Here is a 25,764-nt window from a genome sequence, read left to right on the forward strand (position 1 = left end):
CATCATGTATTAACAGATACATGTGGAATCTAGAAAAAATGGTACAGGGGAACCTGTTGGTATAGGTTAGAATAGAGATGCAGACGTAGAGAATGGACATGTGGACCTGGGGTGAGAGAGGGAGGGTGGCGTGAATTGGGAGGTTGGAATTGGCACGGGTACACTGCCAGGTACAGAACAGACAGCGAGTGGGAAGCCACTGTGCCGCGTAGGGAGCTCAGCTCGGCGCTCTGTGACGCTAGAGGGCTGGGTGGGAGGAAGGTCCAAGAGGGAGTGGATGTGTGTGTACATGTGACTGATTCACGTTGTACAGCAGAAGCTAACACAACACTGTAAGGCAATTATAATGCAATTAAAAAAGCCCACAAACTGATTTTTCACAGTTTTGGAGGCCAGAAGTCCAAAATCCAGGTGTCGGCAGGACCGTGCAGGCTTGAAGGGAGAATTTGTTTGACGGCTTTCTTTTAGTTTCTGGTGTTGCTGGCACTCCTTGGTGTCCCTGGACTTGTAAAGGTGTGTGAATGTTTAGTAGCTTAGTGGTGTTCGGCTCTTTGCATCCCCATGGACTATAGCCCGCCAAGCGCCTCTGTCCATGGGTTTTCCCAGGTGAGAATACTGGAGTGGGTTGTCCTTTCCTCTGCCAGGGGATCTTCCTGACCCAAGGATCAAATCCTGATCTCCAGCATTGACAGCCAGATTCTTTACCCCTAGCACCACCTGGGAAGCCCGGACTTGTAGGTGCATCAGTTCAAATGCTGCCTGGTAGTTCTATTTTTAATTTTTTGAGAAATTTCTATACTGTTTTCATATTATCATTATATGCACCAGTTTACATCTCCACAAAAAATATATCTTGTCACTGTTTTAAGTGCTGGTTAAAGATGGGAAAGGAACTAATGGATGCCCTTACTTGCCATTTCTCCCTGTGGCAGAAGATAACAGTACTGTTTTTAAGAATGAGATTTGAGGGTGGCTTTATATTATAGAACATTTATTTTTCTTCATAGGCTATAGCTAAAAAATCTAAGAAGCCAACTCCAGTTACTAAATTTCCTTATGCACTGACTCTTTGCTAGGGTCAGTTTCCTTCAAAGTTGTGAGAATATGACTGATTGCTGTCCTTATCAGTCAAATTCAAAATATGGAAGAGTTTTAATATTACAAGAGCTTCTTATTTGGCTCCCCAACAGTAATACACTATACTTGGAAGCAAATGACAGAAAGAATAAGGCTTGCAAATCTTCAACTTCTGTCTTGGTATCTCTCTTATATATACAATGGAATATTACTCAGCCAATTAAAAAAGGAACAAATTTGAGTCAGTTTAACTGAGGAGGACAAACTTGAAATCTGTTATACGGTGTGAACTAAATCAGATCACCAGCTCAGGTTGGGTGCATGAGAAAAGTGCTCGGGCCTGGTGCACTGGGAAGACCCAGAGGGATCGGGTGGAGAGGGAGGTGGGAGGGGGGACTGGGATGGGGAATACATGTAAATCCATGGCTAATTCATTTCAATGTATGACAAAAACTACTGTAATGATGTAATTAGCCTCCAACTAATAAAAATAAATGGAAAAAAAAAAGAAAAAAAAAAAAAAAAAAAAAAAAAAATAAATGCTGCCTGGATCTTCACATGCATTCTCACCGTGTGTCTGTCTCTTCTTTTCTGCTTATAAGGACACCAGACTTTGGATTGAGGTCTCACCCTAATCCACTGTGACCTCAGCTTGCTATATCTACAAAGAGCTTATGTCTGAATAAGGTCAGGTTCACAGGCACCAGGGACGAGCGTCTGGCTCCCTGTGTGTGTTAGTCTCTCAGTTGTGTCTGACGTGTTGTGACCCCGTGGACTGTAGCCCACCAGGCTTCTCTCTCCATGGGGATTCTCCAGGCAAGAATACTAGAGTGGGTTGTCATGCCCTCCTCCAGGGGATCTTCCCGACCCAGGGATCAAACTCAGGTCTCCCACACTGCAGGCAGATTCTTTACCATCTGACCCACCAGGGAAGCCACATGGCTCCTTGGCTGACACAATTCAACCTGTGATAGCTGCTTAGAGATTTTGGTTTGTTCGCTCCAGATCCTCCTTGCCTAAATCCGTGTCCCTTCCTGGCTCCCTGGTTGGTCTCTGGAGGTCTGGGGTGTGGGCAGAGACCACCTCTCATTGACCTTCGTTCATTTGCTGGGCTCATGTAGGACAGACGCTGATCTGACCATTCAAGACCTAGTCTTACTCTGCAGGGGCTGGGAGCTTGGTTGGAAGTGCTGTTTTTCCCTGTTTGGGGGACTGGGTGAACAGATAGAGGGTGTGATTTATGGGCAGGAGGTAGGGTGGAGACAATGCAAATTTCCTTCTCTTTTCCTGCGAAGGACAGGACACTTTTGTAGAGGAGTGGGATGGGGGTGGGGAGCCCGCCAGAAGGGGCTGCCCTTGTCGTTGGGGTTCTGGGCTGGAATTCTGGCTGCACTGCTCAGAAGCTCTAGCGTCCTGGGCAGGTTACTGATCTCCTCTGAAGCTCAGCTTCTTCCTCTGTAAAGGGGGATGGGTGCTAACAACTGCTTGTCACATCTCAGAATTTCTGTGAGGACTCGGTCCTAATAAGTGGATGTGAATGGACCTCTGCATAAGTCACGTTTTGATTGTGGGCAGTTACACACAACATAAAACTGGCCATTTTCACCGGATTTGAGGGCACAGCTCAGCAGCATTGGGTGCACTCCCACTGTTGTGCAGCCACATCGCCATCCATCTCCAGAACTTCGTCATCTTCCCCGACTGTGAAAACAGTTTCTGTGTATTGGATAAATAAGGAAAATGAGTCCGCAAGAAGCAGGGACTCATCTGAAGTCTTGCAGTGAGTTGGGGCGGAGCTGAAGCGAGACCCCGCCCTCTGACTCTCAGCTTGGCGCTCACCTTCCATCTCCGGCTCCTTGCTGTCTCTGCAGGATGCAGGAGTCCAGGGACACATGAAGCATCTTTGGGGTCAAATTGCTCTGGAGAGCTGCTACTTCCTTCTCCTATACCTGTTTTCCTGGGACTGTGGTGCCTCCTGGCAAAGCAGGATTTGTCCCATGGGAGGACCTAAGTGGACGGCTCCATTGAGGGTGTTCCTTTTAGGCTGTCCTGTTCCTGGTCTCTCTCAGCTTCTTACCTTTCTGTCTCCCTGATCCTTCCTGATGTGGACAGAGTTCCGGTGGAGAAGCAGGGCAGCTGAACTGGGGGTGATCGTCGAGGTGGCTTTGTGAGAGATTCTGCGGTGTGGACAGCATGGGCAGGGCGGCAGGTGGGCCCTCCTGTGGCTCCCGTAGTCCTCAGGCACTGCAGCCTGAGCGGTGGGAGGCGGCAGTGGTCCCGGCTCAGGCCGATGGCAGCAGCCCCGGGCCCGGGGCACTAGGGCAGGAGGGAGAAGCAGTAGAAATACCTGTGCAGGTTGGACTTGGGTGCCTGAGGCCTCCTGTGAGCTCCACGCAGGTGCCAGGGGCTGGGGGCAGATGGGCTCAGACAGCAGCTGCCCTCCGGCAGCTCACGGTCACGCTGGGAACACGGCTGTGTGCAGGCGGGTACAAAGCAGCTTTATCCATGCCGGCAGAGAGGAGCAGGTGATGACAGTTTACGTCACCAGGGGAAGGAAATGCTGATTGTGCCTTGCGGGGTTGGGGAGCTAGTGGAGGGACGGCCCTGGAGGCTCTGCTCTGATTTGATGTAGAAGAGAAGGGTCAGGAATGCCCGAGGGATGTCTCATCCTAGGGGGACTCTTTTTTTTTTTTAACCTCCCTGGGAGTTGGTCCCACTAACCCCTAGAAGGACCCTGTGAGGTGGCTGAAGGTGTTAGTTGCTCAGTTCTGTCTGCCTCTTAGACACCCTGTGGACAGTAGCCCATCACGCTTCTCTGTCCATGGGATTCCCCAGGCATGAATACTGGAGCGGGTTGCCATTTCCTTCTCCAGGGCCTCTTCCCGAGCCAGGAATCAAACCTGGATCTCCTGCATTACAGGCAGATTCTTTACTATCTGAGCCTTCAGGGAAGCCCTATGAGGTGGCTGGGCAGGGGTTATTTATTTATTTTTTTGTCTGCTTCAGATCTTTGTTGCATCATGCAGGTCCTGAGTTGTGGCGCGTGAACTCTTTCTGCTTGTGGCTCGCAGGTGTAGTTGCTCCATGGCATTGTAAGATCTTAGTTCCTGGACCAGGGGTCAAACCCACATCCTCTGCATTCCAAGGTGGACTCTTAACCACTGACTCCCCCCAGGGAAGTCCCTAGGAATTGTAGGGTGGCAGTAGCAATGTGTTGAAGGACTTGGGAAAGGTCACCAGGAGTGTGACCAAGCAGGAAGCAGAGCCCGGCCTTTCTGTCTGAGTCCCAGACATTGTCAGCAAACCCACCCGGGTTCTCTCTGTGTTCCTCCAAGTGAGAGACCCGTTCAGAATGGGTTTTGCCTAAGCTGGGTGACTGGCAGGAGGAGAAGGGGGCGACAGGACGAGACGGTTGGACAGCATCTCTGACTCGATGGACATGAGTTTGAGCAAATTCTGGGAGATAGGGAAGGCCTGGGAAGCCTCGCGTGCTGCAGTCCATGGGATCACAAAGAGCTGGACACAGCTGAGTGACCAAACAACAACGAAACTGGATGCCTTGATTTCCAGGAAGTCCTGTCCTCAAGGAGCTCCTAGCCTGAAACCCCCCAAAACTTGTTTACTCCCCGTCTCCCTCTTCTCTCTGTCCTTCCTGGTTTCCTCCTGCCCTGGGAGGCTCTGAAGGAGTGGCTGTGCCCTGGAGGAGACGGGAGGTCAGCCAGGTTAACCTGCTTTCTCCACGGTCTTCTCCTGACCCCAGGTCCCGGCTGGCGGACTTCCATGCCAACTGCCGTGCCTCCTACCAGACGCTCACCAGCTGCCCCACCGACAATTACCAGGCGTGTCTGGGCTCCTACGCTGGCATGATCGGTAAGCCACCCAGCCGGGGATCTCAGCGGCTCCCGGCTGCCCCTGGTCCAGTTAGGGACTGAAGTCCAGTTCCTCCTCTGCCTGGTTTCAGATAAGAGGTGTGATGGGAGCTGGGATTTTATCACAGGGGAGGAGCCCCAAGGATCTTAGGAAGCTTCCGAAATAAGAAGGGTGATGTTCATTGTGCGACATTTTAGCCTCTGGACTGAGCAGTTTACGTGGACTGTCTTATGTAAATCTCAAAACAGTGCTTTCTGGGTGGGGGTTGAGGCTCCACTTTACAGATGGGAAAACTGAGGCTTAGGGAAACAGTGACTTGCACATGTTCACCCCGCTGGTCAATGCTGGCACTGGGATATAAACCCAGGAGAGAGCCTTAGTCTCCCTGACTGTTGGTGTAGGAGAAAGCCAGGGCCTGTGCTCTGAGTGGGGGCTCCTGGGTATCCCCTCTGCTGTCCTCTATGCCATGACCCCCCGGCCAGCCCTCGTGGTTTGGATTGTGAGCTGTGATGTATACGTGTTTAGGGGTCAGGTGGTGGGGGTGGGGGATGGGTCCCAAGCCTCGCCTATGATGTGCCTGGGCTCTGGGGGCCAGGAGGGAAGCCTTACTGTTCCTCTCTCCTCGGCCTCCCTGTCTCCCTGCCCAGGGTTCGATATAACACCCAACTACGTGGACTCCAGCCCCACGGGCATCGTGGTGTCCCCCTGGTGCAGCTGCCGTGGGAGTGGGAACATGGAGGAGGAGTGTGAGAAGTTTTTGAAGGACTTCACAGAAAACCCATGCCTCCGTGAGTCCGCCTGCGTCCGCCCCTTCTGTCCCGGGGGCCCTGGAACTGTGCTGGGTCCTGCCTTCCTTCCTCTGCGGTGGCTGGTGATCCCTATGGGGCTCCTCCAGGATAGGGGTTGACTACACAGACCGTGGGCTTTGCACTCCTGCAGATGCTTCCTGGAGCTGTCCGGAGGCCCCTGGAGGCCTCAACCTTTGTCACATTAAGGCTGAAGGTTTCTGGTCTGTTATCCTGATGGTTTCACCAGGTTCCTTTGGGGACTGCCCTGTGATGAGGGTCTCAGCTTCTGTCACTTCTGCCTTTAAGGATTGATTTCCCCTGGGAATTGGAGTCTCAAGTCATCAAGCTCCTACTAATCTGAAGGCCAGAGAGAGAAGTCAGCCACAAGCTCCATCTGCCTGGTCTTTCTAGTCTGACACCCTCGACCACCCACCCACTGGAAGATCTCCTCCCCCTTTCCCTTCCTCTTCTCTTCCTTCTGTCCATCTGTCCATCCTGCCTTGCTGACAGCACTGGGAGTTTAGAGGTGGAAGTCACAGGTCTTGTCACTGAGCAGCTCACCCTCTGGAGAGGGGGCACCATTAGAGCATCATGGCCATCACAGTACAGAGGGCGCTGTGCTAGGGTGGAGGTCTGCAGAGGGTTCTGCCGGAGCACAGGGTGGGGATGCCCAAGACATCCTGGAGGTAAGGGTCCCTGAAGGCTTCTCAGAAGCTGACCCACAGCGGGGGTCGGTGGGCACTGGTCAGCTGAAGTGGCAGCGAGGGCCAGCTGGTCTGCTCTAGGCAGAGGTGGGTTTTGGGAACCTGTGGACAGCTTAGCCTGGCCACAGAGTGCGAGGATGCCTGGGGTTACTTGGACAGGTGGAGAGAGTCCTCCTCATGGAGGCGGGCAGGGAGACTTGAAGGCATTTGGATCTTAGGGTCCTGCAGGTGGCAGAGGTGGTATGTGGGTTCGTGAAGGGGTGTTGGCAGGTGGTGTCGTGGTCAGATCTGATTTTGGAAGGCTCACTCTCTGCTTCTCGTGTGGAGGGGGTGAGGGTAGGGATATGGTTCTCATAGGTGACCCCAAACTGAGTCCACTAGAGGATGTAGCAGGTGCTCTGGGCGGAGGATGATGCCCACTGATCCAGAGCAGTGTTGGCAGTGGGATGGGCAGGAGAGATGGGTGGAGAGACCTCTTAGAGGTCAGCTCGTGGCCAGCAAGAGGGTGGTTAGGGAAGTGTCCTGAGTGACCGAGATTTCGGCCTTGGGTGACTTAGTGGAGAAGAGATGGCACACCTTCAGTACTGGAAATGTGGGGGGGCACTGTCACAGTGGAGGGAGTGGTGCCTAGTTAAGGTGGCGATCTGATGCACTTGAGGTGCCTCTGGGGCTTGGAGGTGGAGCTTCCCCTAGGTCTTGTGTGTATGGTTGGGTACTGGGGACACAATTTTGTCCAAGAGGTCTCATTAGTCCTGAGTCAGTCAGCACAGCTGACTGAGTGAGGGTGGGTGAGGCCACCTGGGGAGGGGGGCTGCACTGGGGGCTATTGGCATGCAGTGGGGGGCATGGCCTGCAGCTCCGAATGCTGCAGAGAAGACAGCTCATGCCCTGGGCACGGCCTGCGCCTCCCCTCCTGGCTCCACATGCTCCCACTTCTTCTCTGTTGCTCTTCATTCCTCATCCAGTACATCTCCTTCTATTCCAGCTTCCCTCCTGCTCTTTTCTTCTCTGGGTATGAGACCTTGCTAGGTATCTGAAAGGGAGCTTCAGCTGAGTTAGTTCAGGCAAGTTCCACCCTGCCCCCAGCTCCGGACCATCACAGGGAAGGTAGCTGTTGGGATACCTTCAGCTGAGGGGCAGAGTGACAGAGGGGCCCCTGATTTCTCTGTGTCTCCCTGCTCTCTTTCCCACAGGGAACGCCATCCAGGCCTTTGGCAATGGTACAGATGTGAACCTGTCCCCTAAAAACCCCCCATTCCAGGCCACACAGGCCCCTCGGGTAGAGAAAACGCCTTCATTGCCAGATGACCTCAGTGATAGCACCAGCCTGGGGACCAGTGTCATCACCACCTGCACATCTGTCCAGGTGAGGGGTTATAGCTCCGGGCACTGGGGATATGAAGCTGGGGCAGGTGGAGGGCTGAGAGAAGAATCTAATGTCAGGGACAGAGTGGGACTTTATAGATGGGGACCGGGGATGGGGCACACAACCTCCTCCCTTTGGGTCAGGACCCTGGAGGCAGAAAGAGCTGGTGGGAGTTAATTTTCCATGATTCATTCACTGGACATCACCTTGCAAGTATCAGACACCTGTTCCGTCACAGGATTGTACTACATACCACAGGGGTGCCTGAGAGATGAGATGGTTAACATTCCCTTGCCATCTACTGATGACCAGGTACTGTAGACTCGCTAGCAGACTCTGCCTATTTCACTGAATTCTCACACAGTGAGATGCTGGGATCCTTGTTTTACATACAGGAAGCTAGCCCAGGCGTGTTAGGCCACACAGTCAGGGTCACACAGCTGGTTAGTGGTGGAATTTCAAACCTACCTCTGACCCTACAGCCCATGATGTTCATTTGTTTATCCATCCGCCCATCCATCCAACGTGTGTGATGCACACATTTTGGTCGAGATCTTATGTGAGATGCTAAGGAGACACTGGTGAATGAGGCTGACAAAGTCCTGTGTTCCATGGTCCTTGGTGGTATTGTTGAGGGTCAGACAGTTCAACGAGCACCAGGCATGGGGTGTGGTCAGTGCCACAAGACGGGACCACGTGGATGGCGCTGTGAAGACACATCCCAGGGCTCGCCACTCAGCCTTTGTCTCTGCTGAGCTTCCCTCCTGCCATCACACCATCTGCTATAGTAGATTCTTTGCTTAGGATGTTGATCTGATGGAACACCCCCCCCACACACATACTCACACTCATATACACACACTTATATATGCTTGTGCACACACTCACACCCTAGAAGAAAGAGTTTAAAAGAGGATCTGGTGCAGAATATCAGGGGAAGCAGAATATCAGGGAGGGAATAGCGCAGGCATGGATGCTGGGGCATAAGGGATGTTTCAGGTAGGAGTTGGGGCTGGAATTCCCAAGGAGGGGTGGGGTCTGGAGTCCAGTCAATGGGGCTCAGTGTGGGTATGGCTGTGGGGGCAGCGAGAACAAGCCTCGCTGTGTAGGGCAATGAAGACGCAGTCTGAGTGGGGTGGGCTGGTGGGATCACCAGTAGGCACACTCTATGAAGTTTCATTCTTGCAAGATGGGTAAGTCCCGGAGAGCTGGCTATAGCCATGTTACTGTAGTTGACATGTTGTACTGTGTACTTGAAATTTGCTGACTTTAGATGTGTAGACCTTAGGTGTTCTCAGCACAAAAAAGAAATCAAACAAACAATAAAGGTAATGGTAGAGGTGTGAAGTGATGGATGTGTTGATGGACTCATGGTGAATATGTCACAGCACTTAAGTGTATTGGATTGTGCACCTTAAATATATACATTTTTTGGATATGCCTCGAGCATTGTGAGATCTTAATTCTCCACTAGGGATCGAGCCTGGGCCTCTTGCAGTGGAAGTACAGAGTCCTAACCACTGGACCATCAGGGAATTTCCAAGTATATGCAATTTTTGATGGTCTGTATAACCTCAGTAGGGCTTCCCTGGTGGCTCAGTGGTGAAGAATCTGCCTGCAGTGCAGGAGCCCCAGGTTTGATCCCTGGGTTGGGAGGATCCCCTGGAGGAGGAAATGGCAACCCACTGCAGTATTCTGCATGGACAGAGGAGCCTGGTGGGCTGCAGTCCATAGGGCTGCAAAGAGTTGGGCATGGCTGAGTGACGAACACTACCACTAACCTCAGTACTTCCAGAGATGAAGAGCAGCGGGCTTTCAGAGTCCTGAGACGAGACCTGAGCAGCGGCATCCAGGCCCCTTGGGCATCCATTGCTGGTGCCCATCCTGGTTGGGAAGCCCACTCCCTCTTCCCTTCCTCATGGACACCCTGACCTCCAAGTGCCCTCAGGCCCGCCCAGCGTGGCCCCTCCACGCCCCGCTCCCCTCCATTAGGCCACCCCTCCTGATTGGGGCTGCGGTGTGCACGTCACCCTTGGGCAGCTCCTAATTACACTGAGCATGCTTCAGCGGCTGCCGCCGGGGCTCAGGGGCTGCTTCACAGATGGTCACCAGCTCAATTCCATGCTAGAGCAATGGGCAACTCGGCCGCTGGGGCTGTGCTACCTGTCAGGTGACCAGGCTCTGGTCTGGTCCCCAGGTCCCTCTGGGCACGGCCAGCCTTCCTCCCCAGCCCTTCAGGGCTGGCTAACCCAGGAGATGCGCACTCAGGGGGCCGTGGACCCTCCTTAGGACTCTCAGAGAGTCACCGCGGGCAGGGAAAAGTTCAAAGCTGGGCTCTCATGTCTGCCGCAGTCCTCTAAATGCCTGACTCCCTTTTCTCCCCGTTTCCCTCCAGTGCCTTGCTGAACCATTGCCTGGTTACTTTCAGCCCCAGCTTGGGGCTGCAGGCTCACTGTCTGGGGTCTCATCTTATACTTGGTTTGATTACAGGGGGGTTAATGCATGATCTCTACGGAAGGTGATGTGTATGAGGAACCTTACCTATATGTTAGGTGTTTTGAATCCCGGGGTCGGGGGAGCTGTCTTGCTGGGGGATCCTCCAGGCCTGTCCCCTGCGACCGTCCACTTAGGTCTATTGACTAAGTCACTCTGGGCAGGACAGCACGGGGGGCCTTCCCAGGAGAGAGCCCCATCCATCACCATCCCTACACCCCTGTTTCTTCTCTCAGAAACTGAAAGGGAAGTGCTTTGGCTTTTTTTTTCTTTAAATTTTCTGGCATGCGGGATCTTAGTTGCCCCACCAAGGACTGAGCTCACACCCGCTGCGGTGGAAGTGTGCAGTCTTAACCACTGGACTGCCAGAAGTCCCTGTGATTCTGCTCTAGTCTTTTAAAGACTACTGTCACCGCTGGAAGTGCCGAGGGAGTAAGGCTGCATCTGTCCGCAGCCGGGCTGGAGGCTGGTGTGGGTGGTCTGTCCTTCCTCAGCTCTGCTAGCTTGGAAGGGCTCTGTGGTGGCCCTTGGGAATGACAGCGACCCGTGGCGACATAAGGGAGTCTCTGAGTGAGGGCGGAGATGGGGAGCTGAGCCGGGGAGGGAGGCAGAGGAAAGCTGTGTATCCCAGACACCGCTGGAGAGAGAGGGGAGGTTCTTTAACTCTGTCCTCCTCCTCCTCCGCAAGTGGACCCTGGGGGAAGCCTGAGCGACCCTCCTCACTGACTCAGAGAGGGCAGCCAGCTGGTGACCCTGCATGAGTGATTGGATGTTAGGAGTGAAGGGCTCTCAGAGCTGCTTCCCAAGCCTCAGAGGGTGGAAGCGCAGTGGGGACAGTGACTCGTCCCAGCCTCTGCCTTCCAGAGTTTTCTCCTGGCTGCCCTGTGATGTCACCTTCTCCATATCTGCTCCCCCAGAGGACTTTCCCACGGTGGGGGCGGGGTCTGGGGACAGAGGAACTCTCGTCCCCGTGGAGGGCAGCTGAGCAGAAAGGTGGGGAGTTTTAGGTACCAGAGAGGAGCCGGCAGCCGGGCAGGCCCCGAGCTGGCCCTCTGTCTGGGGTCCTTGATGCTGTCTAGGGTCTGGCTCTCATGTGTTTCCACTCCTGGCTGTGGTCCCCTCTCCGGGTGGCCCTGCCAGCCTGGTGTTCGCTGGAGCTTGGAGAAACCGCAGCAGGATCTGCAGAATGGTATCTCCTTTTGTCCCTGCTCGCTCGCTCTCTCTCACACACACCCCCAGTATGAATTCGTCTCTTCTGCCCAATGGTCCCTAGAGCAGAGAATCCATAGGAGGCTGTTCTGTCTTGTACCCGCATCCAGGGCCCTTTGTTTCTGAAGCCCACAGTGTACCCCCGGTGTAGGCCCAAGGTCCAGGCTGAGCAAGACCTGGCCCTTGAACTTGTCAGTCCCTCCGAGTGGAGGGGTCTCCCTCCCCTCTCTTTGGCTCTCTGCCTCTGACTCCTCCTCGGATGCTGTCCCTGAGTCGTCTCCTGACTCAGCTCTGGCCAAGCTGCCTTCTCCTTGCTTAGGGCTCCTGTTCGACACGCTCTGGCCCATCAGGATGTGTTCTGCTCCCTGGACCGGACAGGCATCCCTGGAGGACAGGAGCTGCATTGCCCCTTTTGTTGTTGCTGAGTCGCTCAGTCGTGTCCAGCTCTTTGCTCAGTCGTGTCCAGCTCTTTGCGACCCCATGAACCGCAGCACGCCAGGCTTCCCTGTCCTTCATCATCTCCCGGAGCTTGCTCAAACTCATGTCCATTGAGTCGGTGATGCCATCCAATCATCTCATCCTCTGTCACCCTCCTTCTCCTCCTGCCCTCAATCTTTCCCAGCATCAGAGTTGTTTCCAGTAAGTCGGCTCTTCATACCAGGTGGCCAAAGTATTGGAGCTTCAGCTTCTGCATCAGTCCTTTGAATGAATATTCAGGGTTGATTTCCTTTAGGATTGACTGGTTTCATCTCCTTGCTGTCCAAGGGATTCTCAGGAGTCTTCTCCAACACCACAGTTTGAAAGCATCAATTCTTCGATGCTCAGCCTTCTTTATGATCCAACTCTCACATGCATAAATGACTACTGGAAAAATCACCCCCCTTGGTAGCCCTTACAGCCAAGTGCCTAGCACCTGGCATCAAGTGGATGCCCCACACAGGTTGACAAAAATAGCCCAGGGTCCTGATCATTGGATTTATGGGGACTTCCTGCTCTCTGTTCTAGAAAATGGTCTGTTTTGTTGCAGGTCTGTTCAGTTTCCCTCACTCTCATTGATGCCCTCTGTATGCCATGAGGTATGAAGGTGAAGAGGTCTTTCTGTCAAGGATGCAGAGGATTGGGTAGAAGGCTGTCCTGGCATGTGATGGAGTCTGGACCAGGGTGGCAGAGTGTGGGCGGGGCACACTGGCAGTGGGCTCCCGCTTTCCCTGGACTTGGTGTATTTCTAGTGTCCTTGGCATCCCCCTGGGTGGCTCTGGGCCAGTTTGCAGGGCCCCATCAGGTCACCTGGAGTCATCTTCCCCCGGGCTGCAGGACCCTACTAACGTAATTTCTCCTTTGCATTCCTTGTTTCTATCAGCCAGTTTCTGCTCTCATCCTTGCTACTGCCCATCACATTTGGGGGAATTAAAAATGAGTTTGATGGGTTTGCCAAGAGTCCCACCTCCATCCTCCCCCTCCTCCTCCCTTTTCTCTGGATGGGTCTCTTACTGGGCACACAGGCCTATGGCCGTCAGAGCATGGGCCCCAGAGGTCCATCAGTGTTTCTGTATGCCTATTACACATATATTTTTCCCATCCAAGTACTAACCAGGCCCAACCCTGCTTAGCTTCTGAGATCAGACAAGATCAGGCACATTCAGGATGGTATGGCTGTAGACAATATATTTCTTATTTACAGACTCGGCCCAATTCAAAACTTTGAGAGGCTAACGTATTTCTTCTTTTCATCTCTTGGAGTCATTCATTTATTCATTCCTCAGTGCCTTCACTTATTTATTGAACATAAATTCTTACCGCATGTCACTCTGTTGCAGACACTGAGGCTTACCAGCATGTGAGGCCTGTACCTTGGTCCTCTTACTGGTGGGAGGGTCAGAGTACATGCTGGCTCAGAGAATTATGGGGCAGGAAGTGATGGGTGCACCAAGGGACAGATAAGGTGTTATGGGATCCAGAGGAGGAAGCTGCTTTGGAAGCACAGGACTCATGGAGCAGATGGACCTTGCTTCTGGGCCAGGAGGAATAGGGAGAATTGGTGGATGATGTAGGGATGCAGACACATGGAATGGGGACGAGTGGGAGAGAAGGGAGCCAAGGCAGGGAGTCAGGACAGCGCAGAGCAGTTGAGGAGAGGCTCTGCTGCCGAATCTGGCCTGCTGCCTGTTTGGATAAATCAGAATGGAACATGGCCCCACCCAGTTGTTGCATATGGTCCATGTGCTGTAGGCAGAGTTGTGTTGGGATGGATGTGATAGTCGGCAGAGCCTAAAATCGTAATTCTCTGACCCTTTGTAGAAACATCTCCCCCTGACCTTTGAAAGTGAAAGTGAAAGTCACTTAGTCATGTCCGACTCTTTGCGACCCCATGGACTATATGATCCATGGAATTCTCCAGGCCAGAATACTGGAGTGGGTAGCCTTTCCCTTCTCCAGGGGATCTTCCCAATCCAGGGTTCGAACCCAGGTTTCCTGCATTGCAGGTGGATTCTTTACCAGCTGAGCCACAAGGGAAGCCCAAGAATACTGGAGTGGGTAGCCTATCCCTTTTCCAGTGGATCTTCCCAACCCAGGAATTGAACCGGGGTCTCCTGCATTGCAGGCGGATTCTTTACCAACTGAGCTATCAGGGAAGCCCCCTGACCTAAAGGAACACAGATCATGAGTTTGTGAGAACACAGAGCTCTGATGTGGGAAGGAGGGGGTGACGAGTCAAACCTGATTTGCAGGATGAAGTGGTGACTGTGGAGAGGCTGCTGAAAGCTTTTGAACTGGGATGTCATGATGCGAAGTGTGATTCTGGAAGATAATCTGACAGCAGGTGGAGATTGATTGTCAAGCAAAGGAGACCGGGGCCCTGTTAGCAGATCTTTGCGACAGTCAGTGATAGTCGATAGTCATCAATGAGAAAGGAGGGCTTGTACTAGGGAGGTGGCGGGGAGGGGGGATGAGGAGTTGCTGGGCATGTGTAGGGGGAGGCACTGACGCTAGGGGCACTGAGATTGGAGGCGGGGGTGGGGAGGGGAGGGTGGAGGCAGGAACAGAAGCAGGAGACAGGATCGGCCAGTTCCAGCCAGAAGCTTCCCCATAGAGGTGGTGGTGGTGGTGGTGGTGGTAACTGCTCAGATCCCACGGACTGTAGCCTGCCAGGCTCCTCTGTCCATGGAATTCTCTAGGCAAGAATACTGCAGTGGGTAGCCATGCCCTCCTCCGGGGGATCTTCCTGACCCAGGGATCAAACAGCAGCTTCCTGCATTGCAGGTGGATTCTTTACCCTCCGAGCACCAGGGAAGCCCTTTCTACAGGACAACACTATATTTGGTCCCTGGCACCTGGGCTGGACCCACAAGACCCTGTCACTGCCAGGTCGGCTTTGGGAGTGTGGACAGAGGTGGCCAGAAAGATGAGGAAGGCGATAATTTCCTTCCAACTTCCTGGGCAAAGGGCCTCTGTGGGAGAAATTTCTAGAGGGATGCACCTTATCTCTGCTGCCATCCTCCTCCCTCCCAGTTGCCAAGATAATCGGCTGAGATGGACATCAAAGGTTGCCTTGGTGGGGTGTGGCCTCGGAGGACAGCCTGCAGCGTGGTGGGGGGGCTTGGGGAGGACACAGCCTCTCCCCTCCCCCCGCCTTAGCTGAACTGGTATGGAGTTGACTGTGTGGGTGTTTATTTCTCTCATCGGGGTGTGAACAGGGCTGTGACTCATTCATCTTTGGAACCTCCTGTTGGGAGCAGTGGGAGAGTTAATGATGAGGGAGGCGGTGAATCTGAGCCCAAGCCTTGGCCATTGGGTAGTGGAACCTCTTTAGCTCTCCATCTCCTCCATCCGCCACTGTCAGCAAAGGTCGGCTGACCAGCAACATCTGCACTGTTCTGTGTGCCTAGGACTGAGGATGGGGGATGTCTTGGGCTTGCCCTGGGGGAGGCTCCTGCAGCCTTCACTCCTTCACTATCTGCTCTGGGTTTTCTGGAAGTCAGGTGGCAGGGTGGGATCTCCATGGGGCTGGGGCTTCTCCCTGGCTTTGCTTCCAGAGCTGGGGTAGCCACAGTCCACCAGCTAAACCCAGTCTCACCCTGCAGCCCCAGTCCTGGGAGTGTGCTGGATGGAGACTCCGCTTGGCTCTGAGTCATGCTTGGGGGTTAAGGGGTCTTTAAACTTGTCTATGCAGAAGGAAGTGGCAGCCCACTCCAGTATTCTTGCTGGGAAAATCCTATGAACAGAGGAGGCTGGCAGGGTACAGTCCATGGGGTCACAGAGTTGGACACGGCTGAGTAACTGAGCACACATTCCCACACTTGGCTTTGCTGTGCCATATGTGTGGTCTCGTGTATCTTCACGGTGGGTCAGTGAGGTTTGCTTAACTGTGGATCACTGTCTTATAAACGAGGAAGCTGAGGTGCCAGTAGGTGAAGGGATTCGCCTGGGGTCAGTGGCTGAACTGATTGGAGCTTTGGGCTGTGGTCTCTGGGGCCCTTCCTTCCTTGGATAATAGGGCTCATCCATAGGAGGGACACCACGGTTTAGGACCTTGCAGTCTAAAATGGAAAGGCTGGGATGGGTCTCTGAGGACAGCATCTATCAGCTGGATTTTGCAGCACTTGAAGGCAGTTCTTGAGGACAGCCAGAGGAAGCCCAGTGTGTCCCTGGGCCTCTCAGCACACGTTCACTGTGGGCCAAGTCAGCCCTCAAGCCTGCCTGGCAGAAACACCATTGGCTCAGAAGGGTTTGGGCAAGTTCTGTGGGTGATGGATCGCAGGTGGGTCCCTGATAGAGCCTGAGGAGGGTCCTGTCCTGATCTTTATGGAGCCAGTCCTTCCCCCACCAAGTCCCTGTGTCCCCACCAGAGACCACACTCTGGGCGGGAGACCACACTCTGGGTTGGAGTCCCTCGGCCCTGGCCCCGGGAGATGGCATCCCTTTCTCACAATAATATGGGTCTGAGGAGGGGTGAAGGGCCCTCTCCTATTCCTTCCCCTTCCCCTCTCTTTCCTCCCTCTCCCCCTCCTCTGCTACCGTCCCCCTCCCCGCCCCCGGCCCGTCAGCTCCCTCTCCCCCCTTCTACTCTCTCTCCCGCTCTGCTCCCTACCCCCCGCTTCTTCCTTGCCTGACCCTCGCATCTCCTTGGACTCACTGTGGTTGGAGCTGCGCTTGGTCCTGGGCAGTGGAACCCAGTCCCTGGATCCTGTAGAGCCTTTGAGCAGACACCCTTCTGCAGAGTCCCTGGCTGGTGGCTTGGCCGGGCTAGATCTTGGCACTTGCTGCTCCTGGCGCTGTGGTCTTAAACAGAACCTTCCTAGGTCTTGTCCCTGGCTCCGCCTCGGCTATGCTCATTGTCACCATGATCACATCTCCACCATCAGTAGTGACTCTGCTCTTGGCTGGGGCCTTTGTGCGACAGCTGGGGCCCTGTTTAGCTGACCAGATGCCCTGGGTGGTAGATCGCCTGTAATGTTTAAGGTATTATTAATACTTTTGGCCAGAAGCAGTGATTTAGGCATAATTTCTTGGGCTTTCCAGTTGCTTCTGGTGGCCAGAGCCCATGGCCAGGATAGAATCATCACACCCCCCAGCTGGTTCCCATGGATCACTATTACGATAATGGCAACAAAGGGCTGATTTCATGCACACCCTCTGGTTCTCGATCCTCACCTGGACCACAGAGCTCCCAGGCGCCACACATCTGTTTCAGAGGAATGGCTAACACCTGACACCATGGCCAGACGTCTGCCTAACCGGCCCCAGGGGCAGACATCACTAATCAATCACGGCTGTCTTCCCCATGAGCCCAGTGAGGACTCATGATCCTTCTGGAGCTGGCACTCGGGTGTCAGTTCTGATCTGCAGCATTCATTCATTCATTCACAGACTTGTTAATGAATGACAGTTAACAAATGTTAACTGTGTACAGAAAGTCCCCTACATATGAATCTTTAGATATTGAACTTTCAAAAATGTGAATGTGTGTTCATATGTCCAGTCATCTAAGGTGAAAGTGAAATTGCAGCTTGCTCTCCATCTCCTGTTGCTGCGGATCCTTCCTTTCTACCATCTCCCATCTCTTCACCCTGCTGCGGGCAGTAACTCTTCTTGCCTGTTCACTCAGCGCCTGCCCCTATATGCCAGCTCTTGTACTATGTTATGTACTTTTCAAGGTGTTGAACTGTGAGATTAAAAATTTTATTTTTTGTGTTTGCTTGTTTTTATGTATTATTTGTGTGAAAAGTATAAACTTATTATAGTACTGTATGGCTGACTCATTGGAAAAGACCCTATTGCTGGGCAAGATGGAAGGCAAAAGGAGAAGGGAAGAGGATGAGATGGTTAGGTAGCATCACTGACTCAATGGACATGAATCTGAGCAAACTCTGGGAGACAGTGAAGGACAAAGCAGTCTGTGTGCTACAGTCCACGGGGCTCGCAAAGAGCCAGATGCAACTTCACAGCTGAAGAATAACAACAACCACATAGCCGAGTTAGTTGGGTACCCTAGGCAAACATTGTTGGACTTAATGAACAAATTGGACTTAGAAAAGTGTTTTCAGAATGGAACTTGTTTGTATATAGGGTATTTATTGTGTAACGTTTATTGAGCTGCTGTCATGCAAGGGAAAAAAGTATGGTCCTCGCCTCGTCAAGTGGAGCTCTGAATGTGGTAGTGAGACCTGGGAGCACCTTATCACTCTCTGATGCTCAGCTGCAGAGCAGTTAGAACTGTCTTCTTCAGGAGCCAGAGGGGACGGGACTTAATCACTGCAGGTGTCAGAGGAGGGCACAGGTCCTGTGTGGCCAGTGCTGTTCGTGTGTGCCCTGCGGAGCCAGCAGTGGATGGCACAGCTGCGGAAAGTGGGATCCCTTCTGAATCTGGGGACAGAGTCTGGCCAGAGACCCAGCCACGTGACCCGCCCTTACTGGTGCCTTCTCTCCCACAGGAGCAGGGGCTGAAGGCCAATAACTCCAAAGAGTTAAGCATGTGCTTCACAGAGGTGAGTGAGGGGCAGAGTGGGGGTGGGTGCAGGGGGCTGTGCGGGGAGGGGGGTTGTCTACTAGGCGAGCCTTGGACCTGGAGCCCCCAGATTCCGTAACACAGGGTGGGCTAGCTCAGCTTCCGGGCCGCCTGAACCAGAGCGGGCGCTCGGTCTGTGGGGGGCGAGGATGGGTGGGAGTGGAAGTGACAGCCAGGGCCTTTCCTTGTCTCTTGGGGGCGATGCTCAGGCTGCTCTGAGGAGAGATCCTGGCAGGCCCTCCTGACTCTATAGACGTTCTGGGACACTTCAGAGAGGGGGAGAGATGGAAAAGGATCTGCGCGCGTCCTTGAGGGAGACCCAGCACAGGACTGGATCTGTGTGCGTGCTAAGTTGCTTCAGGGTCCGACTTTTGGCGACCCCATGGACTGTAACCTGCCTGGCTCCTGTGTCCATGGGATTTCCCAGGCAGGAATGCTGGAGTGGGTTGCCATTTCCTTCACATGCAGGGTCTCCTGCGGAAACACTAACCCTAACCCTTCTCCTGGGTGGATCTTCCCCATCCAGGGATCGAACCTGGGTCTCCCTCATTGCGGACAGATTCTTTACTTTTTGGGCCACCAGGGAAGCCCAGCCCTACTGACTCATTTGTCTTTTTCTCTGCTTCTCTCTCTCTTCTGCTTGGCCGCAGCTCACGACCAATATCATCCCAGGGAGTAAAAGGGTGATCAAACCTAACTCAGGCCCCCGCAGAGCCAGACCGTCGGCTGCCTTGACCGCTGCATCCTTCCTGATGCTGAAGCTGGCCTTGTAGGCTCTGGGGATCCCATCGGGAGATTTCTGAAAGCTACACGGATGAGAACACCCGCCTGACAAAATGGAAACACACACAGACACACACACACACACACACACACACTTTGCAAAAAAAAAAAAGATGTTTTTTCCCACTTTGTCTCTGAACCTGTCTCCTCCCAGGTTTCTTCTTTGGAGAAGCTTTTCTAAACCAAACAGACAAGCAGGCGGGCAGCCTGAGAGCTGGCCCAGAGGCCCCCTGGCCGGGGAAACCCCGTGCCGAGGAGGGCACATGGCAGGTCTAGAGATACCCTTCACTTTTCTCTGGGGGTTTTCCTCTCTGGGCCCTGCTGACAGGAGACCAGACGACACCCGGACTGCCCAGGGACGTGGGCGCGGCCGGGATGGATGCTGTTCTCAAGCGCCCCAGTCAGGGGACCTGCGGGGGACTGCGGGGGCCTCGGGCAGCAGGGCAGTGAGGCCGGCCCCGGGGGTCCAGCTGGGCACCGTCAGCGCCTCCACTCAGCTTCCAGGAGGGAGTTAATTTGCCTCCCTTCTCTGAGGGCTGGATCTGACCTCTCCCCTTCATCCCCACTGTAGCACAGCGGGGAGGGCTGGGCAGCTCCGGGGGGGCTTGGGGAGCCCAGCCTGCCTGGGAGACCCTGCTGGGGGTTGGGAGCAAAACTTGGGAACCACCTCAAGGCGGCTTCTTCCTCCTTGGTGGCAAAGAGCCTCCTTTGAAATCAAAGAGAAATGATTCCTTGTCCACTCCCTTGGTTTCTTGTGGGTCCCTTTGGTGGGTCTCCCTTTGGAGGGAGGGGCCAGGCGCTGAGAGAGACCGAGGACCACCGTGGGCCGTCTCCCAGCACCATGCTCTGGTCTCTGCGCCTCCCTCCATCTCTCTCCTCCCTGCCTCACTCGCCCACCTTCTCTTCTCATTTCTGAGACATACGCCCACTGCCCACTGTATGTACATAACGCGGCTCCTTTCTCAACATATATGTATATACACATCCGTATACATATATCGTGTGGTTCCCTCTCCTTTCCTTTTTTTAAGAACCTATGGAAATAATACCCTAACAGATGAGCGAAAATGTATTATTGTAAAATTTATTTTTTTTAATAATGTTGTCTATAACAGGGGAAGGAAAGGAGGTGGGCTCCCTGTGTTTCTGCCCCAGTTGGGCTGACGGGGTCGTGGAAGGGAGTTTCTGATTGGTATCACGCGTAGCCGAGGCTCCAATAAACATACTAGGAAGCAGTCTGCCTTCTGCTTCACTCTGGGTGTGCCGCCTCCCCTGGTTTGTTCTTGGCCTGGTGCTGATGTCTCTGTTGCTGTCCTGGGGAGCCCTGGGAGGATGTGTGTGTCCACATGTACACACGTGCCTGGGAGAATGTGTGTGTCCACGTGTACACACGCGTGTCTGTCCACTGTGTGTCCTCGGGGCAGGTATTGGAGCTCTGCAGTGGAGACGATTTTACGTTCCCTGGTCTGAGTTCCTGGTTGTGCTGAGTCTACTGGTTCATTCACCGGTCATCTCCTCCCTCCCATCGCAAACAGGCCAGTGCCCGCTGGCCCCAGACTGGAAGAGAATGGAAGTGGGGATGGAGGAAGGGAGGTGGCCTGATGTCACTTCTCATGACGTTTTTGTTTTAAGGATGCCTGCTTGGCCCTGTGAGGTGGCACAGTTGGTCTTCCTGTGGGGACTCCTGTTTTTTTTTTTTAATGTGGTTGTGAAGATAGGGACCTGGCCTCTTGCATCCCAGCCTCTGATGGAGGGGTGGTGAGCCAGCCCGCCCTCTTTCTCAGCCACCACTAGCCTTACTGTGCGTAGAGCAAAGTGAAATGGCCCTTAAGTTGGGAATCCATGTTCTTTGCAAACTGCAAAGACTGGTTCACTTAGAAGCCTTTGGGGAAGGTGGCCCACAGAGTGGGCGGGGGGGTGGGGGGGGGGGGGACCCAAGGAGGTTTGGGCAGGAACCAAAAGACATTTGAAAGGACAGAAAGCAGGATCTACAAGGTCAGAGTGCTGCCCCTTTGTGATGAATGACAACAACCATCATCCAGTTGGCTGGACTGGGGCTCTGTGCCTATCTCCTGCCCCCCTAGGGTGTCACGTTGTTCAGTTGCTAAGTCAGGTCCAACTCTTTGCACGCCATGGACTGCAGTACCCCAGGCTTCCCTGTTCTTCACTATGGCATCCTTAATGGAAGATAAGCCCTTGGCTTGCATCATGGGGAGAGATGATTTCCCCAAAGGAAACAGAGGTGCCTTTATGAAGGAGGAATAGAGGCTGGAGAGCTTTACTGTGACTTAAAACATCTCCCCATTCAGGTATCCAATAGCTAAAATTTTACCATTAAACATTCATTCCTTTGGTTGAGACAATTCCTATTCTCTATGACCCTCTAAAAATATGTAAATAAAACTGTGAAGAATAAAGTTTTATTATCTTAATGCTAATTAGTTTAATGATTTGAATGGATCTTAGTAACATTAAGACATTTAGGCCTAGACATTGAGATTAGGCTTGGGGGGCAGAGATGGGGAAAGAAGCAGGAAAGATCAAAACAAGGTTGGTGGGGGCCCCACCAGAACATCAGAATTACTCTCGGGTTCTTCTGGGGAGTCAAACACGTGACGTATAGGCCCACGGCGCCTTTACTCCAGAGTCAGCAAAGTCTATAACGATTTTTTTTGCCATTAGTCTCATGGGGATTCCTGATCTGGGTCATGCATCTGTCTAGGAGTGTATCTTATTCTGTTTTCTAGGGTCTAGTGTGCTGTACATACTGAAACCCTATAAAGATGCTTCTTCCCCCTGGGAGAAGCTTCCAACCTGGGATGATTTTGGATCTGCCAAGAACCCAGACCTCAGCTTCCGACCTGGCTCCCACTACCCTCCTCTCAGTGCAGCTAGGAACACTCAACCAGGCTGCAGGCCCAGCAGAGACCCAAAGTGGTGGTGGGGAATCCAAGGAAGCTGGTTCAGAGACTCAGAGAACTTGGCATCCAGGGGGCCATGCCCTGGCCCTGTGTGGCCCTAGTATGTGAGCCTCATGGCTTGGCCCTTGCTTGTTCAGAGATCAGAGACAAAACTGTTACCTTAGTTCTCTGCACCCAGGCCCTGTTTGGAGCACAAAACAAAGAGGTGTTTTGGTTTTCCAGGAAACCCAACCTTGCTCTTGCAAGGCCTTCCAAGGACTCGGTCCCCAGGCCCTAGCTGGGCCCAGTTCTCTCCACTAGACCTTCAAGAGGTCACGCAGCTCAAGGATCAGAAAGAGGATATGTTGAGGCAGACCTGGAATTGAATTCCAAATGTGCTGCTCACCAACTGCGTGGCCACGTTCAATCTAAGCCTGTTTCTCATCTGTGTAAGGCGGCCAGCAGCCCTGCCTTCTAAGAGGTTGGGGTTGAATGGAATACCCTGCCAGGAGCCTCGCATTCAGCCACGCCCCCTCTCTTCAGCCACGCCCCTCTCTTCAGCCACGCCCCCTTCAGCCACGCCCTCCCTTCAGCCACGCCCCTCCCTCCTGTGTGGCTACCTGACCCTGCGCCTGGATTCTCAGTCCCTGCCTGGTAGGCAGGGCGCCTCCTCTTGGCAGCTGGAGGAACTGCTCTGGGGTCCATCTTCGGAGCTTCTCTCTTTCTCCTCCTCTGTGTCTCCAGAAACTTTCACAGATTCCCTGTGGCAGAAACAAGAAACGCCCACCATTAAGCCCCTGCACGGTGCTCTTGGAAGCGCTGCCAAGTGGAGTTAAGAGGACAAGCAGGGTTGGGGAGAGGGAAAAAGGAAACTTTCTCCTGTTGGTAGAGCAGAGTTGATTTGATCTGCGAGTCGCCGGGGACACTGGCTACAGAACATCCGAATGCCACGCACTCCCGAGTCCACTCTCAGAGTGTCTGCCCCTTCTCCACGCGGGAAGGCAGAAGATGTGGCACAGCTGTGGGTGCACCAGCTCAAAACTGAGGCCAGGATGCCGTGACTGGCCTTGGAAACGGAGGGCGGCAGGCTGGCATGGGGTCCCTGCGGGGCCCAAAGCCAGACCAGAGAGGCTTTGCTCCAGGGGTTTCTTGGAAACTCACTGCAGAGTGGGAGCCTTCAACTCTAGCTTTTGGGAATGAGTTCAGAGTCAAAGCACCTTGATGCTTTATGAGCAGAACCATCTGCCCTGTGATTTCCCTGTAGGGAAAAAGGGCTGTCAATGTGGTGGGAGTCTGAGGACAAATTCAAGTCCATATTCTATCCTCCAGAAGTCTGGGTATTCCTGGAGAGGGCGTGCAGGGACCTGGATTCTAACTCTGGCTCACCTAGCTAAGTCATTGAGCTTCCCTGAGCCTCAGAAAGGTTTCTCTAGATTGGGGATCAGCAAACTTTGTCTATCAAGGGCCAAATAATTAATGTAACAGGCTTCTTGGGCTGTGTCATTTCTGTTGCAGCTACAAACTCAGCCATTGTATTGTAGCTGGAAAACAGCCAGTAGCAATATGTAAGTGATGGAGCTGAATGTGCTCCAATCAAACTGGATTCACTAAAACAGGTCCAGGCTGGAACTGACCCCTGGGTTGCCGTTTGCCCACCGTGTTCTAGATGATCTCTGAGCCCAAGCTCTCAAGTCCAGGCTCTCTGACCACAGGGCTTTGGTGGCAGGGAGTGACATGGATGATGGGGCTTCAGTCACCCCCAGGTGGGTAGAAGAGAGGGCAGGTTGCCATTGTGATGGGGAGGTGGAGGCTGGTGAGCTGCGGAAGAGGATGCTTAGAGGAGAGGCCCCACCTCGGGCAGGCGCTGTGAGGAATCATCCAGGTAGCCTGCGGGTCACACACCTGCAGTTGTGGTCCGGAGCATGGCGGCTGCACCGACTATTCTGAGGTTGTGCCTTGTCTATGGGGTTGAACTTCAGCTGCTCTCAACTCATGCATGCATGCATCCCCCTGAACCCTGACGAGGGGGCATCACTCCCTGGTTTGCAGGAAGGCATCTGAGCTGGAGCAGGACCTGGGGTCCAGAGTGAGGGAAGCTACTGCTCCATATATGGGAGGGGAGAAGGTCACTCGAGAATGCAGAGAAGGCCCTGCAGGACAGCGGGGCCCCGAGAGCCCCTGCATGGCGATCGGCAAGCCTCTTAACCCAGCTGGGCCCACTTTTCTCGTCCACAAAGGGAAGGGCCAGAGGCACTGCTCTCCGAGGTTCCCGTCCTCAGTAGGATTCTGTGATTCTATGACTGCCAGCTCTTTCTGAACTCGCCAGCCTGGCACTGAGTAACTTGGAAGGAGGTGGAATTCATCTCTCTTGCAATAAACACCACCACTCTGCTTGGCTGCTCCAGTTTTCCCCAAGCATCTTATGCAGAACTGCAGACTGCTGCCTGGGGCTCGTTCTAGGGACGGCTGATGGTGTTGTCCCTCACGCTTTGCCTCATTCCCTCTTTTCTGATGACAGTCCACACCCGTGGGGGAGCACCCACGGAGCCGGCCCTGGCCTCCCTTCCTGGGGAGCTCTTGAGTCACCACTTTGACCTGGGTCCTCCTGGGCAGTCAGAGGTGACAGAACCTCCTCCACTGGGACCACCCACTGGGCGGAAGTGAGTAATCCTCATCCAATATCTCTGTAGGAGGAATTTGTGGAGTCACTGGGGCTGGCATGATTCAAGTGCTGAAGCTCTTGCAGCCAGAAGACAGGCTTTCAGGAAAACCTCCCCCTTAATTTTTTCCCAAGCCTGCTCAGTGGGCTGCCCTCTCGAGACCCTCTTCCCCTGCCCACCCATGCTCAGGAAGTCGACAATTTAAAACAAAGGCTGTAGCTCTCACTCTCCTTCATTTCAAACCAGAGTCCAGCCTTGTTGGCCAAACAAATCCTTGTAGGATGACGCCGCTGGCCTAGTCCATCCTTCATTTTTATCCTCAGTGAAAGATGAAAGGCCTTTTATTTTCCAGGGGCCCCAGAAACCTGAAATCATTCTTAATTCTCCCTGTGTTAGAAAGCTGGGTGAGCTCAAAGCCACAGTGACATGAAGGACAAAAAGCCCTGCCCCCCCAAAAGTGTATTTATAGCATGTCTACCTGGGGGGCTGCTGAAGTCACCTTTTCTCCCAAAGCGCAGAGACCTGACTTTCTTGATGATTGGAAATGGTCCACAGATGCTGTCATCCCAGGGGACGGTGATGACCCCTCCAAAAGCCCTTCAAACTCACCCAAACCCATGCATCTCTCTGTCCAGCCCTAGGGTATCTATGAAAAAGATGGGGCAGTCTGGGGGAGCAGACAGAGTTGCTGGGTCCCTCTCTGCTGCCAGGGAGGGTGGTTCTGAGCTAGTGCTGTGGGCCTCATCACTCTTTGGGCATTGGCTGGCTGGTGGGACTTCGTCCCCTCCACCCCATCATCTGCCCTGAGTCGACCTGGGGAAAGGGTCCCTACTCAGAGGGCAGGCTGGGGCCTTCTACCCCAGGCATCTGGGGCATAGCTCAGTCTGGCCCTGTCCTGGGCATCTCCA

At 53.6% G+C, this 25,764-nt stretch overlaps 1 protein-coding gene across 2 annotated transcripts in view; it reads left to right on the forward strand.

Moving 5' to 3' along the window:
- Positions 1–20,557, forward strand: part of GFRA2 (GDNF family receptor alpha 2) — a 106,008-nt gene extending 85,451 nt beyond the window's left edge. For both annotated transcript variants that reach the window (XM_070459710.1, XM_070459711.1), the window contains 5 exons: positions 4,838–4,947; positions 5,595–5,735; positions 7,633–7,805; positions 18,440–18,493; positions 19,164–20,557. In XM_070459710.1, the coding sequence (XP_070315811.1) occupies positions 4,838–4,947; positions 5,595–5,735; positions 7,633–7,805; positions 18,440–18,493; positions 19,164–19,286 (601 nt within the window). In that variant the 3' untranslated portion in view covers positions 19,287–20,557. The remainder of the gene's footprint in view (positions 1–4,837; positions 4,948–5,594; positions 5,736–7,632; positions 7,806–18,439; positions 18,494–19,163) is intronic.
- The last annotated feature ends 5,207 nt before the right edge of the window (positions 20,558–25,764 follow it).

The sequence above is a fragment of the Odocoileus virginianus genome, chromosome 31, assembly GCF_023699985.2.
Source record: "Odocoileus virginianus isolate 20LAN1187 ecotype Illinois chromosome 31, Ovbor_1.2, whole genome shotgun sequence".
NCBI classification, from domain to species: Eukaryota; Metazoa; Chordata; class Mammalia; order Artiodactyla; family Cervidae; genus Odocoileus; species Odocoileus virginianus.